General features: G+C 42.6%; 1 protein-coding gene across 3 annotated transcripts; it reads left to right on the forward strand.

The window, feature by feature from the left end:
• Nucleotides 1–1,069: 1,069 nt before the first annotated feature.
• homer2 (homer scaffold protein 2) lies at nucleotides 1,070–17,858 on the forward strand. Of its 3 annotated transcripts, none has more exons than XM_011610042.2 (9): nucleotides 1,070–1,286; nucleotides 8,373–8,529; nucleotides 11,292–11,426; nucleotides 11,656–11,748; nucleotides 12,172–12,311; nucleotides 12,899–13,055; nucleotides 13,450–13,560; nucleotides 14,951–15,031; nucleotides 16,215–17,858. In XM_011610042.2, coding segments are annotated over exons 1-9 (1,065 nt in total). In that variant the 5' UTR covers nucleotides 1,070–1,284; the 3' UTR covers nucleotides 16,404–17,858. The 3 variants fall into 3 exon arrangements, with proteins under 3 accessions (XP_011608344.1, XP_011608343.1, XP_003969915.1); XM_011610041.2 differs by lacking the exon at nucleotides 1,070–1,286 and adding an exon at nucleotides 1,426–1,880; XM_003969866.3 differs by lacking the exon at nucleotides 1,070–1,286 and adding an exon at nucleotides 1,426–1,880 and having other exon boundaries at nucleotides 11,295–11,426.
• Nucleotides 17,859–18,805: the final 947 nt, after the last annotated feature.

An 18,805-nucleotide genomic window follows, 5' to 3' on the forward strand; every position in this document is an offset into this window, starting at 1 on the left:
ACATCAATAGTGGTTATAATTGTGTCTCTGATGGTTGGAATTGTATCCCGGATTGGAGTTTGGCGGACCAGAGTGAACGTTACTTCCATGCCCCAATGCCTGCCTGGATCTGTCATGCCACTGTTGCTGTCCATGATAATTCTCTCGCCAATGCCTGTCTCGGTCCCCACCTCTGTCTCCACCCCAGCCAGGTCCCCCACGTCCACGACGATCCTGATACCTAGACAGGAAAGCAAATAAAAGATAATAAAAACTATATTAAAATATATTAATGTCTAGGGAACTCTAATCTCTTGTTTCTCTGATATTATGTGGAAACATAGACTAATAAACAAGCTCAATTTCTCTTCCTGTTAACAACCCAGCCTTCATACTAATAACATAATAGTCTCTACGAAATGACAACGTTACAGATGTGAAATGGCGGCTTGCCAGCCAACATTACCTGTTATCCCTCCCTCTGTAGTTTCCACCTCGACGGCTGTTCCAGTCTTCGACTATGGGAGGAGGCTCCTCCGGCCGGCTCTGATACTGCTGATATTCAGGGTCCTCCGATGTGAATCGGTGGGCGAACAGCTCCTCATACTTCTGAACGTTTTCCGTATTCTCAGCCATACTACAACACATAGGAATCGGCATTAATACTGTGCGTCACGGAAACATTTTATGGTGAAGCATTCTTAAGACTGTAAATTTACTAAAAGATCCTTCTTTTTCTTCCCTTAACGTACTCAAATGGGATATTTAATGGCATATTTCAAAGGGAAACATAGCAACTAGCTCAACCAGAATGTAATTTAGCGTTGCACAGAAACAGATTACCTAAATCAAGCTTCTCCGACCTTTCGGCGAACAATTTTACACGACGTGAATAATATTACTTTCCGCCACACTTGTTTATCATATCATGGACTATTTTGCGACAGAAATTCTTTAACGTCGCACGATAAATATTTTGATAAGCAGCAACAGAACCGTCCTTCCACTTCTAGTACGTCGCAGAATGTCTTCCCTGGAACAAACGCTTACGTTGGTTCCGGGGGCGCGCAGAGCCGCGCACCTGAGCGTGATTAGAGTGGCTGTTATCTGCCTGCAAAAACATAACGCACGGGTCTGTGTCAGACTTTAAGGAAAATCTCCTTTTTTCCTAAAAAGGTGGATGTATCCACGTTAAAGAGGCATATAATGAATTGCTAATGTAGCAAATATCAAGCTCATCTCATTTTCCTTATTTAACTTTCATTTTGTTGAATTTACTCGTGACCCTCACAAACTATTTACAATATGTAAGTACGTCATTTTTTAAAAAAAAATAACAGGTCTCATTTCGTGAATCATTTTGCAAATTTGATGTCATATTTTGGACTGACCAAGGGCTAAACCCCCGCAAACCCACAGCAACCACTGATTTTATGGTGTGGGTGGTTCGTGGATGAGTGTGAACGGGTTGAGAGCCGCTCAGTGTCGCTGCTGCTGCCCACAAATGAAACGCAATCCCGTTAGTGGGGGAAGATTCTCGGTGCAGAGAGCAAGCGGGGGAACGCGAGCATTAATTTAGAATATACAAAAGACAAAGGACGCATTGAAAAGTGGGATTTTAAGCGGTTGCGCGTGTCAATGTCATAAACAGCGATCGAAGAGGGCAAAACTTCCTGAATCGGCGAAGGTTTTGTGACAGAGCTTGACAACCCGGTGAATCGAGTTTACGAAGTGTTCTCATATTTCACTTGACGCGCAACAACGAGAGCACTTGTAAAGGAACCAACTCCTCGGACGGCCGAACGCTTGCTGACTTTGAACTGAGCTTTACACCCTAATTTTCAGCAGCCGATAAAGCCCACAGAATAGAAGGAGTTTCCCCACAAGTCCGCGGCGATGGGGTAAGTAATGTAGGAAAGCTGTGTCCTTCAGAGCGCTTCTAATGACACCTGCACCCTAATGTTCTGGGTTTATGCGGGGGCAAAAGCCGTCAACTGTACCTGTTCTGAACACATTCGGTCTCTTATGTTAAATGTGTTGTAAAGCTGCTGGTGAGACCCATTCTTTTTATTTCATTTTATTGTCTTTGACAATTCTTTGCCAATGTGGGAATGCTGAAAAAAGGACTGGTCTTCTCTGTCTTGTCCACTTCTGTTTTGGAACCACCGCTTGGTTAGATATTCCAGATTCAGGATTAATTTCGCAGAAATTCAGGTGGTTCAGCCTAATTCCCCGTTGAGTGGTTAAGCAGCTGCTTATGGTTGTGAGACCGTCTTGACAAGGAGGTGTCAGAGTCGGCACTGCCAACTAACACACAGATAATTCCTCAGGGAGTGTTTTGATTTGTTGTCCGTGAGGTGTGAGTTGGTGGTGTCAGACTCCCACAGATATTAAAATACTTTAGATCTTATCTATATAAATTTGCCTCTAAAGAGTCCACAGTGTTGTGACCGTTGTCTTCTACACTGCCATAGTTATGCAGTCGTGACCACATTTGTTGGTGTTTTCCCATTTGAAAACCTCTAGCAGGTTGCATTGATTTAATTTGGATAAGAATAAAACAGTGAAGAAGAAAATGACTGGCTCAGAATTGTCTGTCCTCACTCTAACTTTGATATGTACACATCCATGGAAAGGAATTGACAAATAGCTAAGCAAGATTTGTGATTGAGTAATGAAGTAAAATGTGACATCATTCCACAGTGCTTGTTCTCCTCCTGACATGACATATTTTTAATCTGTAAAACAAACCAGTTCAACAGTCCAGACTTCTCCTGAGTTTTGATTACTCATCAAGCAGGTTTAAGACTATAGGGAGACAATACTGCGCTTCTTTCAAGGCACGGCCCCAATAGACCAGACATCAGTCACACCCAGTGTGCAGCCACAGAGATGGCAGGAATTCTTTTTCCATGCCCCCCCACTTTCACTGGGTATCTGCCGGTAGGATGACTGGCTGCCAAACACTGAGGGAGTATCTGTCAGTAGTATCTGTCTTGTTCATTAGTTTGGGTGCCATGGTTTTTCTTTTTCCATTAAGTGTTAAAATTTCTATGGTTCTTTCCTCCCAGGCAATAATATCACAATTTACAAAATGTTATCAGTGGTTGAACACGATATAGTCTTTGATCAGGTTGTTGCTGATCAAAAATTAAGTGTCCAACTGAATAAGATAAGAAATAGTGCAGTATTCAATCAACATGTTAGGAATAAATTCTAAATATTCAGTTTTATGGAACATTTACTCAGTAATCGTCTCCCAACCAAATGCCAGTAAGGGTTATTGATGAGAAGAAATATCTCCGTTTCTTAAAAAACAAAAAACCCAAAAGCTGCACATAGTCAAATGTATAAAATGAAATGCTTGTTTGTAGTCACAGGTTTGAATTTAATGTCTGGCTGTTAAGTGTCTCATAAGCTTCAAATGTCCCCGACCCTGAATCTCTGTCCTTCTAATTGGAGTTTTTCATTGCCAACTGTAACACACACACACACACACACGCGCGCACACACACGCGTGCGCACACACACACGCACACACACACACACACACACACACACACACGTGTGTGCGTGCTTGTATTTCTATACTTGTGAGGACTTTCATATTATAATGCATTACCCAGCCCCTAACCATCCTAACTACCCCACCAACCCCAACATAAACCCAATTCTAAAATCACATCTTAACAGCTCTTTGAAGTTGTGAGGTCCAGCTGAATATTCTCACTTCCCCAAAAAGTTCTCACTTTGCTTGTAGAATGTGCATTTTGGTACTCAATATGTGGCAAGTACCAGAAAAGACACGTTATCATGCACCTTCCTGATGTTACATGTGATTATTCAGTATCTCAAGATGCGAACACCCAAAAGAAAATGACTGTTTCCTGTGTGCAGCCCACATGACCTACAAATCATATATGTTTCATGCAGTAAGAGAAGAAAGTGGTGATGGTTGTGTTTTTAAATACAGTTTCACAGCTTAAGTGCTGTATCTGTGGAATTATTCTAAAATCACCCTCGGATTGCCCCGAGAGCCTCTTATTACCAAATAATCTGTCACACAGACAGGAACGCAATCAGCATATTGCTATTTAAAATAAGCCACGCTTGAAGCAGCCCTAAAACGGGGTAGATGATAATCTCCCGGCTGGCTAGAGAGTGACGGCTACAGGCTTAACACTCATTGATTAGGCTCTGTAGCGTGTGACATGGCGGCGGGTCTCTTGGCTGCCCAGACAGGAGGGTAGACTCCTAATCAGAGTGTTTGTTCTGTCCGTGGTCAGCGCTTTGAAATGTGGATTGTGGATGTGTAGAAGCAGGTCTGGGTGTTTAAGAATCATGCATTTGAAAGGGGACAAGCTGATTGGACGTCTCCTTACCAGATGGTTGAGGCCTAGGAGGCCATCTGCTGCCATGCTGTGCTTCTGTGGAGACTTCCTTACTTTCTGTGTGCTTTTATAATAAGTTGGATTCTCCGTGTTGTTTCGATAAAGAGGCCTACTGTGGTTGTTTGGGATTTGTTCCGCTGATATATATTCCATAAATTATTGTCCTTGTGCAATATCATGTAGCAGTTGAACACGCTTCTTTTGAGGGGAAAAAAAACGTAAAGGTGGATTTTTTGAATATTAATAATAATATTAATTTGGAATACATATGGTAAATGTGCAAAACAATTGTACATGTGTATTTAAGCAATACACAATTTTCTTGTTTAAAATTGTGGACCCAGATACGTCCGTTGGTCCCAGCTTGATCCAGGAGCTCTGTCTCTGTTCTGATCTGTGCCCGTGCCCTGCTGTCTCCCACCAGCACTTCCTGGTCTGTGGTGAATCCCCTGCAGATCCTGGCCAGCCTTTTTATCCCGAGGCAACATAATTTTGGTATCACCATCAGATGTGTGAGCAGAGTGTGACGGATGGTTATTTTCGCAGGACCTGGAGGTGCTCTGGCCAAGGCTGCTTTTCCCTTTCTGCCTTCTCTGCCCAGATCTATTTAACTGCATCCTCCTCTGTCAGTGGGTTTAAAATGAAAGTGTGAAAATAGCACAGGCAATGTTGACAATATCACAAGGCCCTACAATTTATTAGAAGCAGGACTGTGATAATAATGATTCTCTGGTCATCCATCCATTATTAGTTTGGGGGGAAAAACAGCAAATATATCTGAGGCATAAATCTGTTTTTTGCAAAATGAATAATCATTTTCCCCTCCATTTGTGGAAAAAAAAAAATAGGACATTCTCATGGATATTGTCGCAGTTACACTAAAGGATAAGTAGAGGCAACATTCATGGTTTCAAAACAAGCTATAAGTCCTAAAATCTATAAGCTCGAAACATTGACGCGAAAACTGCTTAAAACGTCATTGATCACAGGTTACAGAAGGTTGAGAACAAATGTATGAAATATAAAGATTATTATTAAACTTGATCTTCTTGTTTTTGAACATGATTAGGCAAACATTTCTACTGGTAAACACTCTAATTGGAAATAATTTTTCATCTCGCAAAGGGTTTGGACTGAGTAGGTGTGATCTATGGCCACTCCTGAAGCCATGCCTGGAATGTTGTTGTGATTACTCAGTGGGCGGAGCGAAAAAATTAACCCGCTCCCGAGTTGCACCAAGTCCTACAGGTATCACCTTAATCAGGATGGCTTTTTTATTTGGAATGACAGCACTGTCGGCTCCAACCCTGGTTTATGTTGACATTTTTTTCAGTTGTGATTTTTTTTTTCATGAATTCCGACTCCCAATTCGATTTCCAACTGAAAAGGGAAAACGTGGGAAGAACACCTGTAATTCCTGAAATGAGAATGGTTTGGATGCTCATTTTCCAGATTAGGGTGATGTCTTTCCATACAGCATTTCCCAAAGAATATATTCTGTGTATTTTTTCTCTTTTCAAAGAAAAAGACAATCTGACCCCAATGTTGTGCTTCAGGGAGATTCCGGTTACCAGAGGCTGTGTGATGCCATATTTATACATAGGACACGATGCAACGTCCTATTTCCACAGCATATTGTGAACAATGTGTGTGTTTTGCAGTCTCTTGAGCTTCTAAAGTAACATGAAAGTCACTTTACTGATACATTTGGAAACCTCCCAAAGCGTAAAAAGCGTATTTAGGATTTAATTTAACCACAGACGTGATCACAAATCCGTGTTCAACTGTTGAAATATGATAATTTAGGAAAAAACAATTGCTGTAATTATTTCAACAGTAATATTAATCAGTGTTGTGTATTTGTCTGGAGGATAATGTCTCATCATGAAACTGCTTTCCTGTGTCCCTAAAAATGAAGTTATTCTACAAGGAAAAAAAATCATTTGCACTAATGCAGTAAAATTTCAGCTCAGTTGGCATATGGAGGCTAAATGGGAAAAAAATGTAATTGTCTAAATCATTGTGAACTATTAGTGTGATTGATGTTAAGGTTCTAAAGTGAGCTATAGCTCTTGGGAATCTGGATAAACCTGTTTCTTCTACTGGCGCTGAGACTGTAAATCGTGCAGGTGCAGCAAAACTTAAACGACTTGTAAATGCACACAAGCTGCCACATCAGCTGTGTTCTCCTGCATTTTTTAAGTTAACTTTATTTATTTAGCATATTTGAAACAATCACGGCTACCAAAACACAACAAGGATGGAAAGAATAAAACCTCCTGTTGTCAGTAAAGTCAAATCTGTCAGGAAAATAATGAGACCACTAACAGGATGTGACAGTAAACCACCATTACATCATTTCATTTCATTATCATGCGCTGTTAACTGGACTCACATCTGGTGGAAACAGTCGCCACAGCATCACCGTGGATGGAGGGGGGTGGTTCAGCAGGAGTACACGGCCACATTGGCAGCCCCCCTCCAGACACACACCTGTAAATAATTTAAAGCAGCAGATGGGGAACAGAGGACCTGACAGTCAGTGGGTGAAAGAATTCAACCCTGGTGAAGTCCAGTTTTATCCGATAACATCAATCGACCTACAGCTGACGCGCAAAAGCCGGATCACTGGATTCTACCCTTGTGCGAGGGCATCCCTGTGCTCGGCCGGGTCCATTGACTCCTCTTTCCATGCCAGCGCCAGCCGGCTCCAGCCTGGCTCACGGCCTCTGCAAAGGTCAGCGCGTGTGCGCATGTGTGCATGTGTATGCACAGCAACAACAGTGATCTGTTTAATGGGTTTTGTTATTCCCAAAACAGATGATGGGTGAGATTAGGCTTTAAAGGGATAGTGGAAATATTAGGCCTTCATATCTGAGAGAGCTGTGATCCCAGTGGAAGCCGGCATTATTGGCCCATGTGTTTTTGCGGTTTGATTGTCGATTGACCTCGTAGCACTTTAAAGACATCCTGATAGACTTGACACAAGTCCATCCTTTACAACAGCAGGGCTGCTGTGAAGCAGGCCGGACTGCTGAACAGCAAAATGTGCATTTTCACTCCAATTAATCGTTTGTTAATGCAAATTATTACATTTGTAAACCAAAGAGAATCGGGAAAAAATGACTCCAAATCTTAACAGCTTGTTTGACAGTGGAAATAATGGTCACCAGCTTATATTCAGTGCTCAATAACCTCCACATGCATCACACACTTCAGAGTGACATTTGACATGCAAACTATTTTATAGTCCAGTCTTTCCCAGCATGCACTGCCTTTAATGGGACATGCACAGTTCCCCCCTCACTTTAAGCTGCTTAAGTGTCAACTGTCTGTGTAGTTTATATGGAACTGAGGATATGAATGTTTTTCAAGCGGGGCGGGCTTAGAATCTACCATAGACTGGATGCAAAACACTGTTGTGTATCACTGTATGATGTGGATTGTTGGTAACTGAGTGAAATGGAAAATTCTTGTCTGGTAAACAAACAGCAACAGAAAAGCTTCCAACATGTTTGAGCACTTAACCAACTCTAAGAGACTGCATGTTTAAGTCTAAGTGAGACGGACTTATTGGTCCATTTCTAAAGTGCAGGAGAATTTGCACAGGATTTTCCTCTGGACTCATTCAATTTTGACAGGCATTCCAGTCCTCGAGTTCATCCCTAAATTGCTGCAGTTATAATTCGAATTTATTCCTAGGAGGATGATTATTTTACCCTCTCATAGACATATAAATGATTTTAAACATTTCTTATCATCATCATCATAATCATGGTTGGGCTACATTTACATATTTTCTTAATGATTCCACTTGAATACTTGAGTATATTTAAAATATACTCAAATATCCAACCGTCTCTACGTCTCCCCCCACCACCACCGCCACCACTGCCTCTCTCTTAATCTCTGGATGACAGATTCAGTTTAGCCTGTTTAGCTCAGTTGATGTAGTCTTCCTCTCATGAATATAGTCCCTGACTCCTGTTCTTTGCTTTTCAGGGAGCAGCCGATCTACACCACCAGGGCACATGTCTTCCAAATCGACCCAACCACCAAGAAGAACTGGGTCCCCGCCAGCAAACAAGCTGTCACCGTCTCCTATTTTTATGACAGCACACGCAACAGCTACCGCATCATCAGTGTGGATGGATTCAAGGTGTGTGTCTGACTGCAAATGCACAGATGCATATCAATACTATCATTACCTGCTAGAGATGCCGGCATTATGTTAAACATCCCTATGACATACTCACACCTTTTTCAGCTATATGAAAGAGTACATTGCGTTTCCATGGTGACAAGTCTTCTGTGTAAAAACACCACGAAGGCTTGAACAGGTATCCCTCTGTTGACAGTCCCAGGAGATCAGCATTTGCAAAGTCAAACAGATTACTTGCTACGTTGGAGCCTGTGTAGGCTGATATATATGTTGATGTTCATCCACCAGCACCTCTGTGTTTGTGTAAAGGCTCAACATTGACATTGTCAATCCATCAACTCTAGCATGGATCGCACCGAAACCCAAGACAGACATGGCTAAATATAGCCCAAGACTTGTTGATTAGTGATTCGTATTTCTTCCCTTACAGTTGATTTCGTAAAGCCCTCCCACAATTTGATAGCAAGGGAAGTAAAACATCAATCTCGAATAGAATCAGGTACCACCTATAGAGCAGCAGCAGCAGCACTGGGAGAACAGCGTTTATTCTTCTGAAGCAGAACAACCTCCTCGGTCTCCAAGACCAGCATTTCACTCGCTGCTCTTGCATTCCTGTCATCTCGCATGTCCTCCTGTCTCATCTGCCTTCTGTAATCTCAACCAACAGAAGCATTTTCTTTAAGTAAACTGTATAGAGTTGCCTAGTTTGGGCCGTAGCTGCAAGGGAAGCAGGTCTGTCTGAAGGAATAGGCTGCACCGATGCAAAGACTAACTCTGACAGTCAGTTACATGCATCCATCTGTCGTGGCCAGGCAACACACAGATGATGATATGGCCAACAGAACAAAGTGTCAGCACTTGCGGCTCAAAATGTTGCTTCTTTTTGAGTGATGTGAGAGGGGTGATTTTATAGCTAATATGTCCTGATCTCCCCATGTCAAACACAAGAACACCCTGTAAATGATCTATTTTTAACACCACAGCAGGGTTTAATCGTAGGTATTTATTATAATGTAACACATTAGAGGCATCTATCAGTTTCATCATATTATCTGGAGATTCTTGAACATGTGGGCAGGAAATGCCAGAGACCGAACACCAAACGAACCTTCTCTATCTACAGATACCCAGGGGTGTGCGTCATGTCTTTAAATTTCAGAATTGTGAGTTTTCACAGCCTCTAGTGCTGAGATATTGTGTAAAAAAAAAAATCCTAATATGTGCGGTAATCAAAGTGATTGGCAGGAAGTTCATAGTCCTTATCACACCTCTCCCTGTTGAGTAATTCCAGGATGCTGTCCTTTTATTTTTTTGGATGTATTTTAGTCAGAGCACAGCTGTCATGTTCCCCCTCCAACCATTATTGGCTGTCTTCGCTGTCCGTTTCTCACTTCAGGAGTGATAGCAGCTCCTTCCCTCCCGTACTCTCTGCCCTTTTTCCTTGTTCCGCACCTCTTATTTGTCTGTCATCTGTCTTTTACAGACACGATGATCTTAGAGTTAGTTCTGGGTTTTTGGTAAGTAAACAGTGGCCAGCTTCAGGCTGCAACTCCAGCACCATTCGATCCGCAGCACCAGTGCAGCTGCCACCGCCACTCCGCCTCCTCCCACACACTCGCTTACTGTGACACACACTCGCACGTGCCAGCAGACAACCACAAGGCCCATAGACATTGTTAGGATCTCACTACCACTGACTTCCTTTTATGTTGGTCAGAAAGAAGAAATCCCGGCAGAAAATGTGTTTGTGATTCGATACTTTTGGGTATCTTGCGTCCTGCTGCCGCCCATCCTATTTTAGAATTTGCGCTTTCCCAATGCACCCTCCGATTTCCTGCCCTCATGAAAGTTGCATGTGAACATTCACACCCAGAATCCTTCATGTGACCATGTTCCTTTCAGCACATTGAGTGATGTTAAATATTCATTTCAGCTGTTTGGAAGGAAAGGTGTGTGGGCAGCACCACTTCATCTGTTTGGGTGTTTTTGGTTTGTTTGTTTTCCCATGGATCTCTCTTTCTGACTTTTGTTTGGAGTGGACAGTGCAGCTCCGTTGAGACACAGTGTAAAGTGTTTCACACCTCAGTCGTTGGAAAAACAGGACACAGGAGGAGGGGTGACAAAAGACACCAGTCTGTCAGCAATTTAAATTCTCGAGTTGTTAAGAGCGATGTTGCTATGAGACAAGAGCCACACTATGATTAAACTGTCTCCTATTGTTTCTTAATTGGTGGGATAATTTGTAGGTGCCACTTTTAAGTTCCAACATGTTGGTAGATGGGGTAGAAGTAGGTTAGTCAATGAGAGATGTTTCTGTTCACACATGATTACTTTAAACAGGCGGGACTGGTTGCAGTTGCATCTATTTCGACTGTTGCTGCCTTTTGCGCTGGGTACAATTTTAGACCACAGCAGATGTTAAATCTGGCAGAACAGGTGAGATTCTGCTGTGAACGTTGCAATTTAGAGGTTAGTGGGTCAGCGCGTGTCTGTGTCAAGGGTTAATCTGTCCACCTTTTATAATAAACTTTTATTTTTTAATAAAACTTGTGCTTAAAATTATTTTAATGGTTAATATTCTATAATACAGACCATTTTTTCCCACATTTATTCATCTATTTTGACACCCACTTATTTGGGTTTTTGGTGACTGGGAGTCCCAGTCCAAAAAAGGTTTCCAAAACATTAGTAATGTTAGTTTTACCTCTGTATATCACAGGTCTCAATAAGGTTTTGAAAGAGAGCTGTTTTTGTCCTAGCAGGTGATCATCAACAGCACCATCACACCCAACATGACATTTACCAAGACGTCCCAGAAATTTGGCCAGTGGGCTGACAGCAGGGCCAACACCGTCTTCGGACTGGGCTTTGCCTCTGAGCAACAGCTGGCCAAGGTGAGACGACATGTTCCTGCAGAATCTCAGGGTCACAGAAGCTCTAGATAGGAAGCAGTCAGAAACTGATCGGAGGGAATACTCGGTCCCTAAACTATCACTGTCGCTCGCTAATTGGCTACTTTTTCTCTCCAACTCCCCTTTATTTTTTAAAGATGAACCACACTGTGTGTGACAGTTTTGCTTTCTGTGTCACTAATGGCCCCATCTTTTTATGCATCGCTCTTAGTTTGCTGAAAAGTTCCAGGAAGTAAAAGATGCAGCCAAACTAGCAAAGGACAAGTCTCAGGAGAAAGTGGAAACGTCGAGTAACCACTCAGAGGTAACCCTCACTGCTCTCATTCGCTCTGTGATACAGACGATATCGTCCATTTTGTGTCAATTACTACATATTGGATATCATGTAAGTAATCAGACGGCCATGGTAACGGCGAGTGCCTGACTGTTACACTCTTGAACTGCGCTGGCTCCAGATGGCAGGAGTCACATTCAGTTCTGCGACACTCCAACCTGCTGGGTCGTGTGACACGATAAACACCGGCAACTGTTCTCCTTCACCCCTCTGCTGTCATCGCTGACATGTTGGGGTGTTTATGCCATTTCTCAAAAAGAAGCTAAGAGCTTGTTTCACACTCAGAAGTGTATCCATGAGTCATGGGGAGAAAAGTTGAACTCGTGACATGCATGAATAAGACTTGCAGGTAAGCTTCCACTGAATCTCTGCTCTGCCTGTCTCCTCCACCAGGAGTCTGGACAAGAAACGCCCTCCAACAATCGTGCGTCCAGCATCAACGGGACGGACGATGAGAAAATCTCTCACGTCAGTCCCGAGGCTGCGGTGCTGAAGAGCGAGAATGAACATCTCAAGAGTGCTGTAGAACAGAGGTAAGGCTTTGATTTCATGAGATCATGAGAAGAGCCCATTAATGTTCGCCCATGCAAAAATATGGGTTGGAGGATTTTTGTGCTTGTACCAAACAAAAGGTGACTCTGTTTTATTACAGTTGAAACCCTGCTCCATTTGTGTCTGATACTTGTATAATAATACCGAGTCAGCCTGTAAATGGCTGTTTGGCCCACTGGTTTTTTCCTGGATTCTTTTATGCCCTATGAAGGCTTTGGGACTTTGCTCTGCAGAAATGTGTCACGGCAGTAAAGCGGCCAAGGACTGCAGAATGCTGCGCTGCAAGTCTGTCTGCATTTGACGCAGAGCAGCACACATCAACCCAGCCATGCATATGGAAGTGTTGCGCAATACATACTAAATATACATCACAGACTCCATCCCTATTGATAAGCCTGGAAAGTGCTGTGCATGCCAGGGTGACAGCTCATTAGACTTTATTGACAACCCCCACTTGTCCTTTTGTGTATCATTTGTTATTCTTATCACAGGAAATAGGTTAAAAGACAACACGTTTTCACCTTAATATATATTATGAGTTCTCTCTCATATCTGTTTTGTCTCACAGCAACACTAATGCCAAGAAGTGGGAAACGGAGCTGCAGACTTTAAGAGAGAATAATGCCAGGCTGGTGGATGCATTGCAGGAGTCCTCAGCGAATGTGGAGAGCTGGAAGAAACAACTTAATACCTGCAAGGATGAAAGTGACGCACTCAGACAAAAGGTAAGACATCAAACAGTGTTTGCAATAGAACAAGTGTTCCGTTTCCGTTAACAGGTGAGGAAAAAGAAAATGTAAGACATGATCGGGAGATTAGTACTTGGTGTTACCACTGAACACAGCAGCTAATAATGGGAGCAGCGCTTTGCTCGTCCACTGTCGTATCATTTTAGTTTCATAATCAATGTGGGATGTTGCTGCAACCACGATGCATTTCATAAAATGTTGTAGATTCTGATCTAATTGCCGGTGCCTCTTTTAAGAATAAAATATTTGAATGTGGAGGATTTTTCCATCCATCATTAAGGACTGCATGAGCCAAACAGAAGACAAACTGCACATCTTTTAAATAATTTCACAGCAAATGTATGTTAGGCATTTTACTGTATGTGTTCAGATTGCAGAACTAGAAGCCCAGTGTAACGAAGCGGATCAGGAGAAGCAGCAAAACGCCCAGCTGAGCGTCCGAGTGCAGGAGTTGGAGGCTGAGATCAACGAAAAGCAGCAGGTGAGAAGAACAGCTTACTGTCACACCCAGTATTAAAGTTACAGTATCAGTACAAGTTTCTTCAGTATGGCCATTTTGTATCATCGTTATGTTTTCTGATCTTCCTATTGCCAGTTTTAAGGTATAATAAAAAATCAGGTTAGGGAGTGGGTGCATAAAATTGTTCCTGTTCAAAAGCATCCACATCTATCTTCAGCTTGTCCTGGAGTCCTCCATCTTCTTTCTCTTCATTTCAAATATTCTCTCAGTGTACCACAGTTCTTCACAAGTTGTGCTGGCGAAGTGCCGCTTCTCCACCTCAAGAGATTCAACTGAGAATTATGTTTTTATTGTGTGACCTCAGGTTTTGTCGGGACTGATTTTTTTTATTTTATTTTATTTTCACATTACCAGCTAAACAAAGACCTTTGCTTTATTTTTTTTACAACACTTTTGATGTGCGTAGATTTCACCATGGCTAATTTCTAAGAGGGGGCACTGGACATTATTCACTGTGTTCAGTTATGGCAGCAAGAGCTCTTGCGCAGATAATCAGCTCGTTAGCAGATGCTATAATCTGAAGGAACTGATGAGTAGTATTTTATTATGGCCGATAACTTTCCTGTTTTTACTGCTTTACTGCAGTTATTATCTGACCGATTTCTGAGAGTCTCTATGTTCAACACTGGAGGACAGTGCAGGGGCACAGAAAAAGAACACAAAACCACATTTGAATCACTGGACAGGACCATCTAAAGTATAGAGAGCAGCACATTTCACGCACAACAGCGAGGATGCAGTTCAAAGATGTTTTTAAAAGAATTTAAATGAAGCATTTGGGCCCTCGGGGAGCTTAATATCCTCACAGTTTGCATCAGCCACAGTCTGTCGGACCAAAGGAGGTCACTAAACAAAGCCTTTTTGGTTGCAGTGCGATAATAAAACAGACGGCCCGACTCGCCGCCTCCTAGAAATGCACATGCTCAACTCATCCAATTAAACTGGTTCCTCTGAATTATTGAGCAATCACTGTGCTGTTGACCTGGTGATGGCCAGTCAGGTACTAACTGTACAAAGCTGCTGAAGGTGATTACGAAGCCCCACTGCTGTAACTTGTGTGAAAATAAGAATAAATGCTGTAAAATTACCTTTAGTGGGACTATGGCAGAGAAGAAAACTGCTAAAGAATTAAAAGCTGAAGGCTTAATTGGGAGGAAAAACAGTGACGTCATTTTTACCTTGCGGAGGTTTTTGGTTGATCAAGGGTTACAGAGAGTAAATACACTGAGACATCTTGATCTAAAATACAGATTTGAATTCAGTCATTTGGAATTTACCATTAACTGGATTTTATCGCTTTACTTCACTTGATCCTGCTTGTTTTTGAGTTGTTTTTTCCCCTTGTTCTCAGGAGGTGGAGAACCTGAGAAAGCAAGCAGAGATAATCCCACAGCTCATGTCGGAGTGTGAAACCATCACAGCAAAACTGCAGGTATATTTACCGGATCCATTCGGGTGGGATTTACAACAGAAATAAGAGCGTTTTGTCCTTTTGCTCCACAGCAGATGTGTGGACGCAATGTCTGTTACAGTCAGGCACAACCCAGGCTTTATGGAGGGTTTTTAAAATGGATGCGTAGAATGATTTCTTATTTACCTGTGCCCAAGGGCCAATGACATGACATTGCATCACATGTCTCTTGCACACATTGTGTTTAATGCACCTATTCATACAGGCAAATACTGTATGCACTGGAATCATTTGAAAAGGTTTCCTTAAGATATCCTCCATTACTTTCCTGTCTGCACTCAGCAGATACAGCTGAAGGCTTTTACGAGCCCCTCAGTTTTAATGACTTGAAACATGTGTGAAATGACAAAAAGTTACTGAAAACCCCCCTGATTGACATCAGCCTTTCTTCAGGAATATCTGAGCTTCTACAAGACCAGAATTGAATTGTTAGGCCATAGTGAATAAGAGCCAAATCCACCATGAGCTGTGTTCCTAGTGATTGCTACTCAGGTCAGACTCGGAGTGGGATGTGCTGCTTTTCGAGCTGGTTGGGGAATTAAACCAACAGTAGCATGCCTAAAGTCCATTGCTTCACAAAGCTGGAAATTCCTGGTTTGGTTCTGCAACAGCAGGCCGGATAATGGCATTGACATCAGAACCGGGCAACGCAGGAGTTTATCTAAGCAGTCATCCAAAGTTAAAGAAGGAGCCCGGACAAAAGGATTTCTGGAATACCAGTTTTGATCCGCGGAACACAAACTGCAAACTCAGTCGCAGTTCATTAACGGGTCAATAAAGCATCTGAGGATAGAAAAAATGAGCAAATCTACTTTTCCTACTGTATGTAATCATCGCTCCCTCCTATTTAAAGATGGCACCCTCTGCAGGGTCAGCTTTCAGGAGTCGGCTGGGGTATAGTCCTGCAGGGGCAGCACCCATTTAGCAGTCCTATTTTAAACCCCACCCTTCGGTGGTATTTCTGCATTACTGTGACCCAACTTTGACCCGACTGTCGCCTGCTCGTCTGTTTATACCACCCTTCCCCCCCTTTTGAATCTCAGTTTTGTGTCCACTTGATGTTTGGATGTTCTTGTTTAATTAAAGAACATTGGTGGCTTTCATGAGGTCCATGTTTTCTAATATCACTCTTTTCTGTCCACAGGCTGCAGAGCTGAAAAACACTGAACTAGAGGGAAGAATAGGAAGCCTCCAAACGGACATAGACGACAGTCGACAAAAGCAGGGCAGGATGAAGGGCGAGCTCAAGCAGTTCATGGATATTCTGGATGGGAAGATAGACGAGCTGCATGAGTTTAGGCAGGGGCTGTCCAAGCTGGGTGCTGATAACTAAGAGAAGCGAGTTGGAAGGGTCAGAGGTCTGATAGAAAGGAGTCACTGCAGGATGTCTTCAGGCCAGAAAACTATGTGGCATCTAGTCCCCAAGGTGGTGTCAAAACGTTCAGCTTTGGCTTCTAAAAAGAAAACAATGCACTGGGTTTTTGGAGCAGAAGAGACTGGTAGGAGGAATACCAGCGCTGGTATTCTGGAGATAAATCAAGAGTCAGTCATTTGGATTGTCAGGTCAGGTGGGAGGAGGGGGGGGGTGTTAAAGCTGGTGGTGGGTTTCTGATTCTATGTGTGGCTTTTCCTGCAGAACTGACCCTAAAGGGCTAAAATAGATCCTACACAAAGACCATACTGGCCCACAACACTCAGTAATAATTGATATTAATCTTTGTGGCCCTTCTGAGCATTAGAAATTACCCCCCCCTCCCCTCCAGATTCTTCTTGCCATTGCCTCTGGTTTATCTCAGGTGTGTTTGACAGCTTGTACTCAAAGATTATATGCACATATACTGTATGTGACAAATGGCCATGACACAAAGTGCCTCCAGGTGAGTCCTAATCTGCCTGGTGAGGAGTACTGACCAAGTGACCATCTCCGGAATAATTGATGAATCCTGTGAGAAACCTTGCTGAAAAACTAAAATCACTGGAAAACAGACTTGTCCCAAAGAAGTCTGTCGATTAATTATCTTTCAGAAAGGAAGAATCCTCTTGTCTCAGGGGTTTTCCTTTTTAAAGCTCCAGTAACAAAAGAAATCCCGTTTCGGCCATGAGTGCAGTGTCGTGTGCAGTAGTACCTCTGTCCATTTGTAGAACAAGGATGTATGCTCTTCTCAAAGGTTGTTGACGTGCTTCCTACACACTAATTTATATTATGGTGGCAGGTTTGGGGGGTGGGGGGGGGTGAAGGTGCTGCTGCAGTGGGAGGATTAATGTGAAAGTGTACTTCACTGAAAACATTGAAAGGGCATGGGCCTTTTTCACAACAAACCCTGTTTTATTTTAGTTTTGTGGGGGTGGGGTTTGTTTGACATTTATTTTCTTGTGCCTCTTTGCAGTAGTCAATCATCCTAAACCCAATTTCTCTGTAAATGTACTTTAATAATCAAAAGAAAAAGATACCAAATCAGGATGGGTGTTGCACGATGGTGCTTTGGGTCATCCACCTTGAACCATTTGCAATCCAAGTGTTGTAGTGGCATATTTATTGGCTAGTTCTCAACAGTTAAAGTCTATTTTTTCACCAATGTTCTGTTGTTCTGAGCTTGATATCTTGTATTTATAAAGGGACTTTAGCTTCTCTCTCTCTCTGTTTAGCCACACTGGTCATAAGTCACCTGGAAAACAAATGTATGATCCTTCCTTTTGAAAGAACCGATGCCTCTTGTGCACTTTTGTGACTACTGTTCAATATTGTACAATACAACTGAGAATTGTTAAAATTTAGTTTAATTATAAAGCTGACTAGGCGTCTTCTTTTATGTGCACATTTTTGGCACATGTTCCACAAAGACGAGGGGGTGGGGTATGTGTGCGTGTTTGAGTGTGTGTATGTGTTTGTGTTGTGGGAGGGGTGTCCCTTAATCTCTGCTAAAGTCAGTAGTGTGGGTTGGGTGAAAAACTTTTCTTATAACAAACAAAAATGCTGACGGTGTGGACGTCCCGAGGCGTCTTTCTTGGATTAAAAGAGCAGAAGAGGCGGAACTAACCGACGGTGCCAAAGCTGCATCCCATGCAGGCTCGTCTACAGAAGCTCCGCCACCGCACGGCTTTTTCCCTGATGTTGATTTACATTGCACTAAATTTAGCTGTAATCCTAACGGAACACAAAACAAGTCGGGTTTAGTCACCGTCTGTGGAAAGTATCAATATCTACAAACAAAGCGCTTGTCAGGATGGAGAAGGTTTGTCGTTTCTGTCAAGAAATGCCTACAGATCAGAGGGCACGTTGCCTTGGCAACTCAAACTGTGGCTGACGTCGAGAGCGTAACCTTTTGACGACAGGAGTCTGCCATTTCTGAGCTGAGCCCAGGTAATCTGATTATTGTGAGTAATTTGTTGGAACATCTGGGGGAAGATCAGCCGAGACACAAAATGAGCATCAATTATGTCCTGACGTGACTGGCACATCCAAAAAGTCTCTCATAAAAGTCCACTAAGCTTGTGCATCTATAATATAGATAAATGGATTCCTACAGGTGTTGCAACGGTCACACTTGTGTAGAGGATTAATGGGAAGAATCCTGGTAAGTACAGTAATTAGCATTTGAAAAGGTTCTGTTCACCTTTCAGTGCTGTTGGCTGCTTCAGCTGAGCACAATCTTACGTGACACCAGAAAGGAAGAACAGAACAGAGCCTTAACTAGTATCTGAAAAATTAAATGCCTACTTATGAAAGGGTTTTGG

The sequence above is a fragment of the Takifugu rubripes genome, chromosome 13 (genome assembly GCF_901000725.2).
Source record: "Takifugu rubripes chromosome 13, fTakRub1.2, whole genome shotgun sequence".
Taxonomy (NCBI): Eukaryota; Metazoa; Chordata; class Actinopteri; order Tetraodontiformes; family Tetraodontidae; genus Takifugu; species Takifugu rubripes.

What these genes read in the sequence shown, in the direction of transcription:
- homer2 (XM_011610041.2), top strand. An exon ending in CTGAGCAACAGCTGGCCAAG is followed by an intron (nt 11,427 to 11,655) that starts GTGAGACGACAT and finishes CATCGCTCTTAG; the next exon opens with TTTGCTGAAAAGTTCCAGGA. An exon ending in GTGACGCACTCAGACAAAAG is followed by an intron (nt 13,056 to 13,449) that starts GTAAGACATCAA and finishes GTATGTGTTCAG; the next exon opens with ATTGCAGAACTAGAAGCCCA.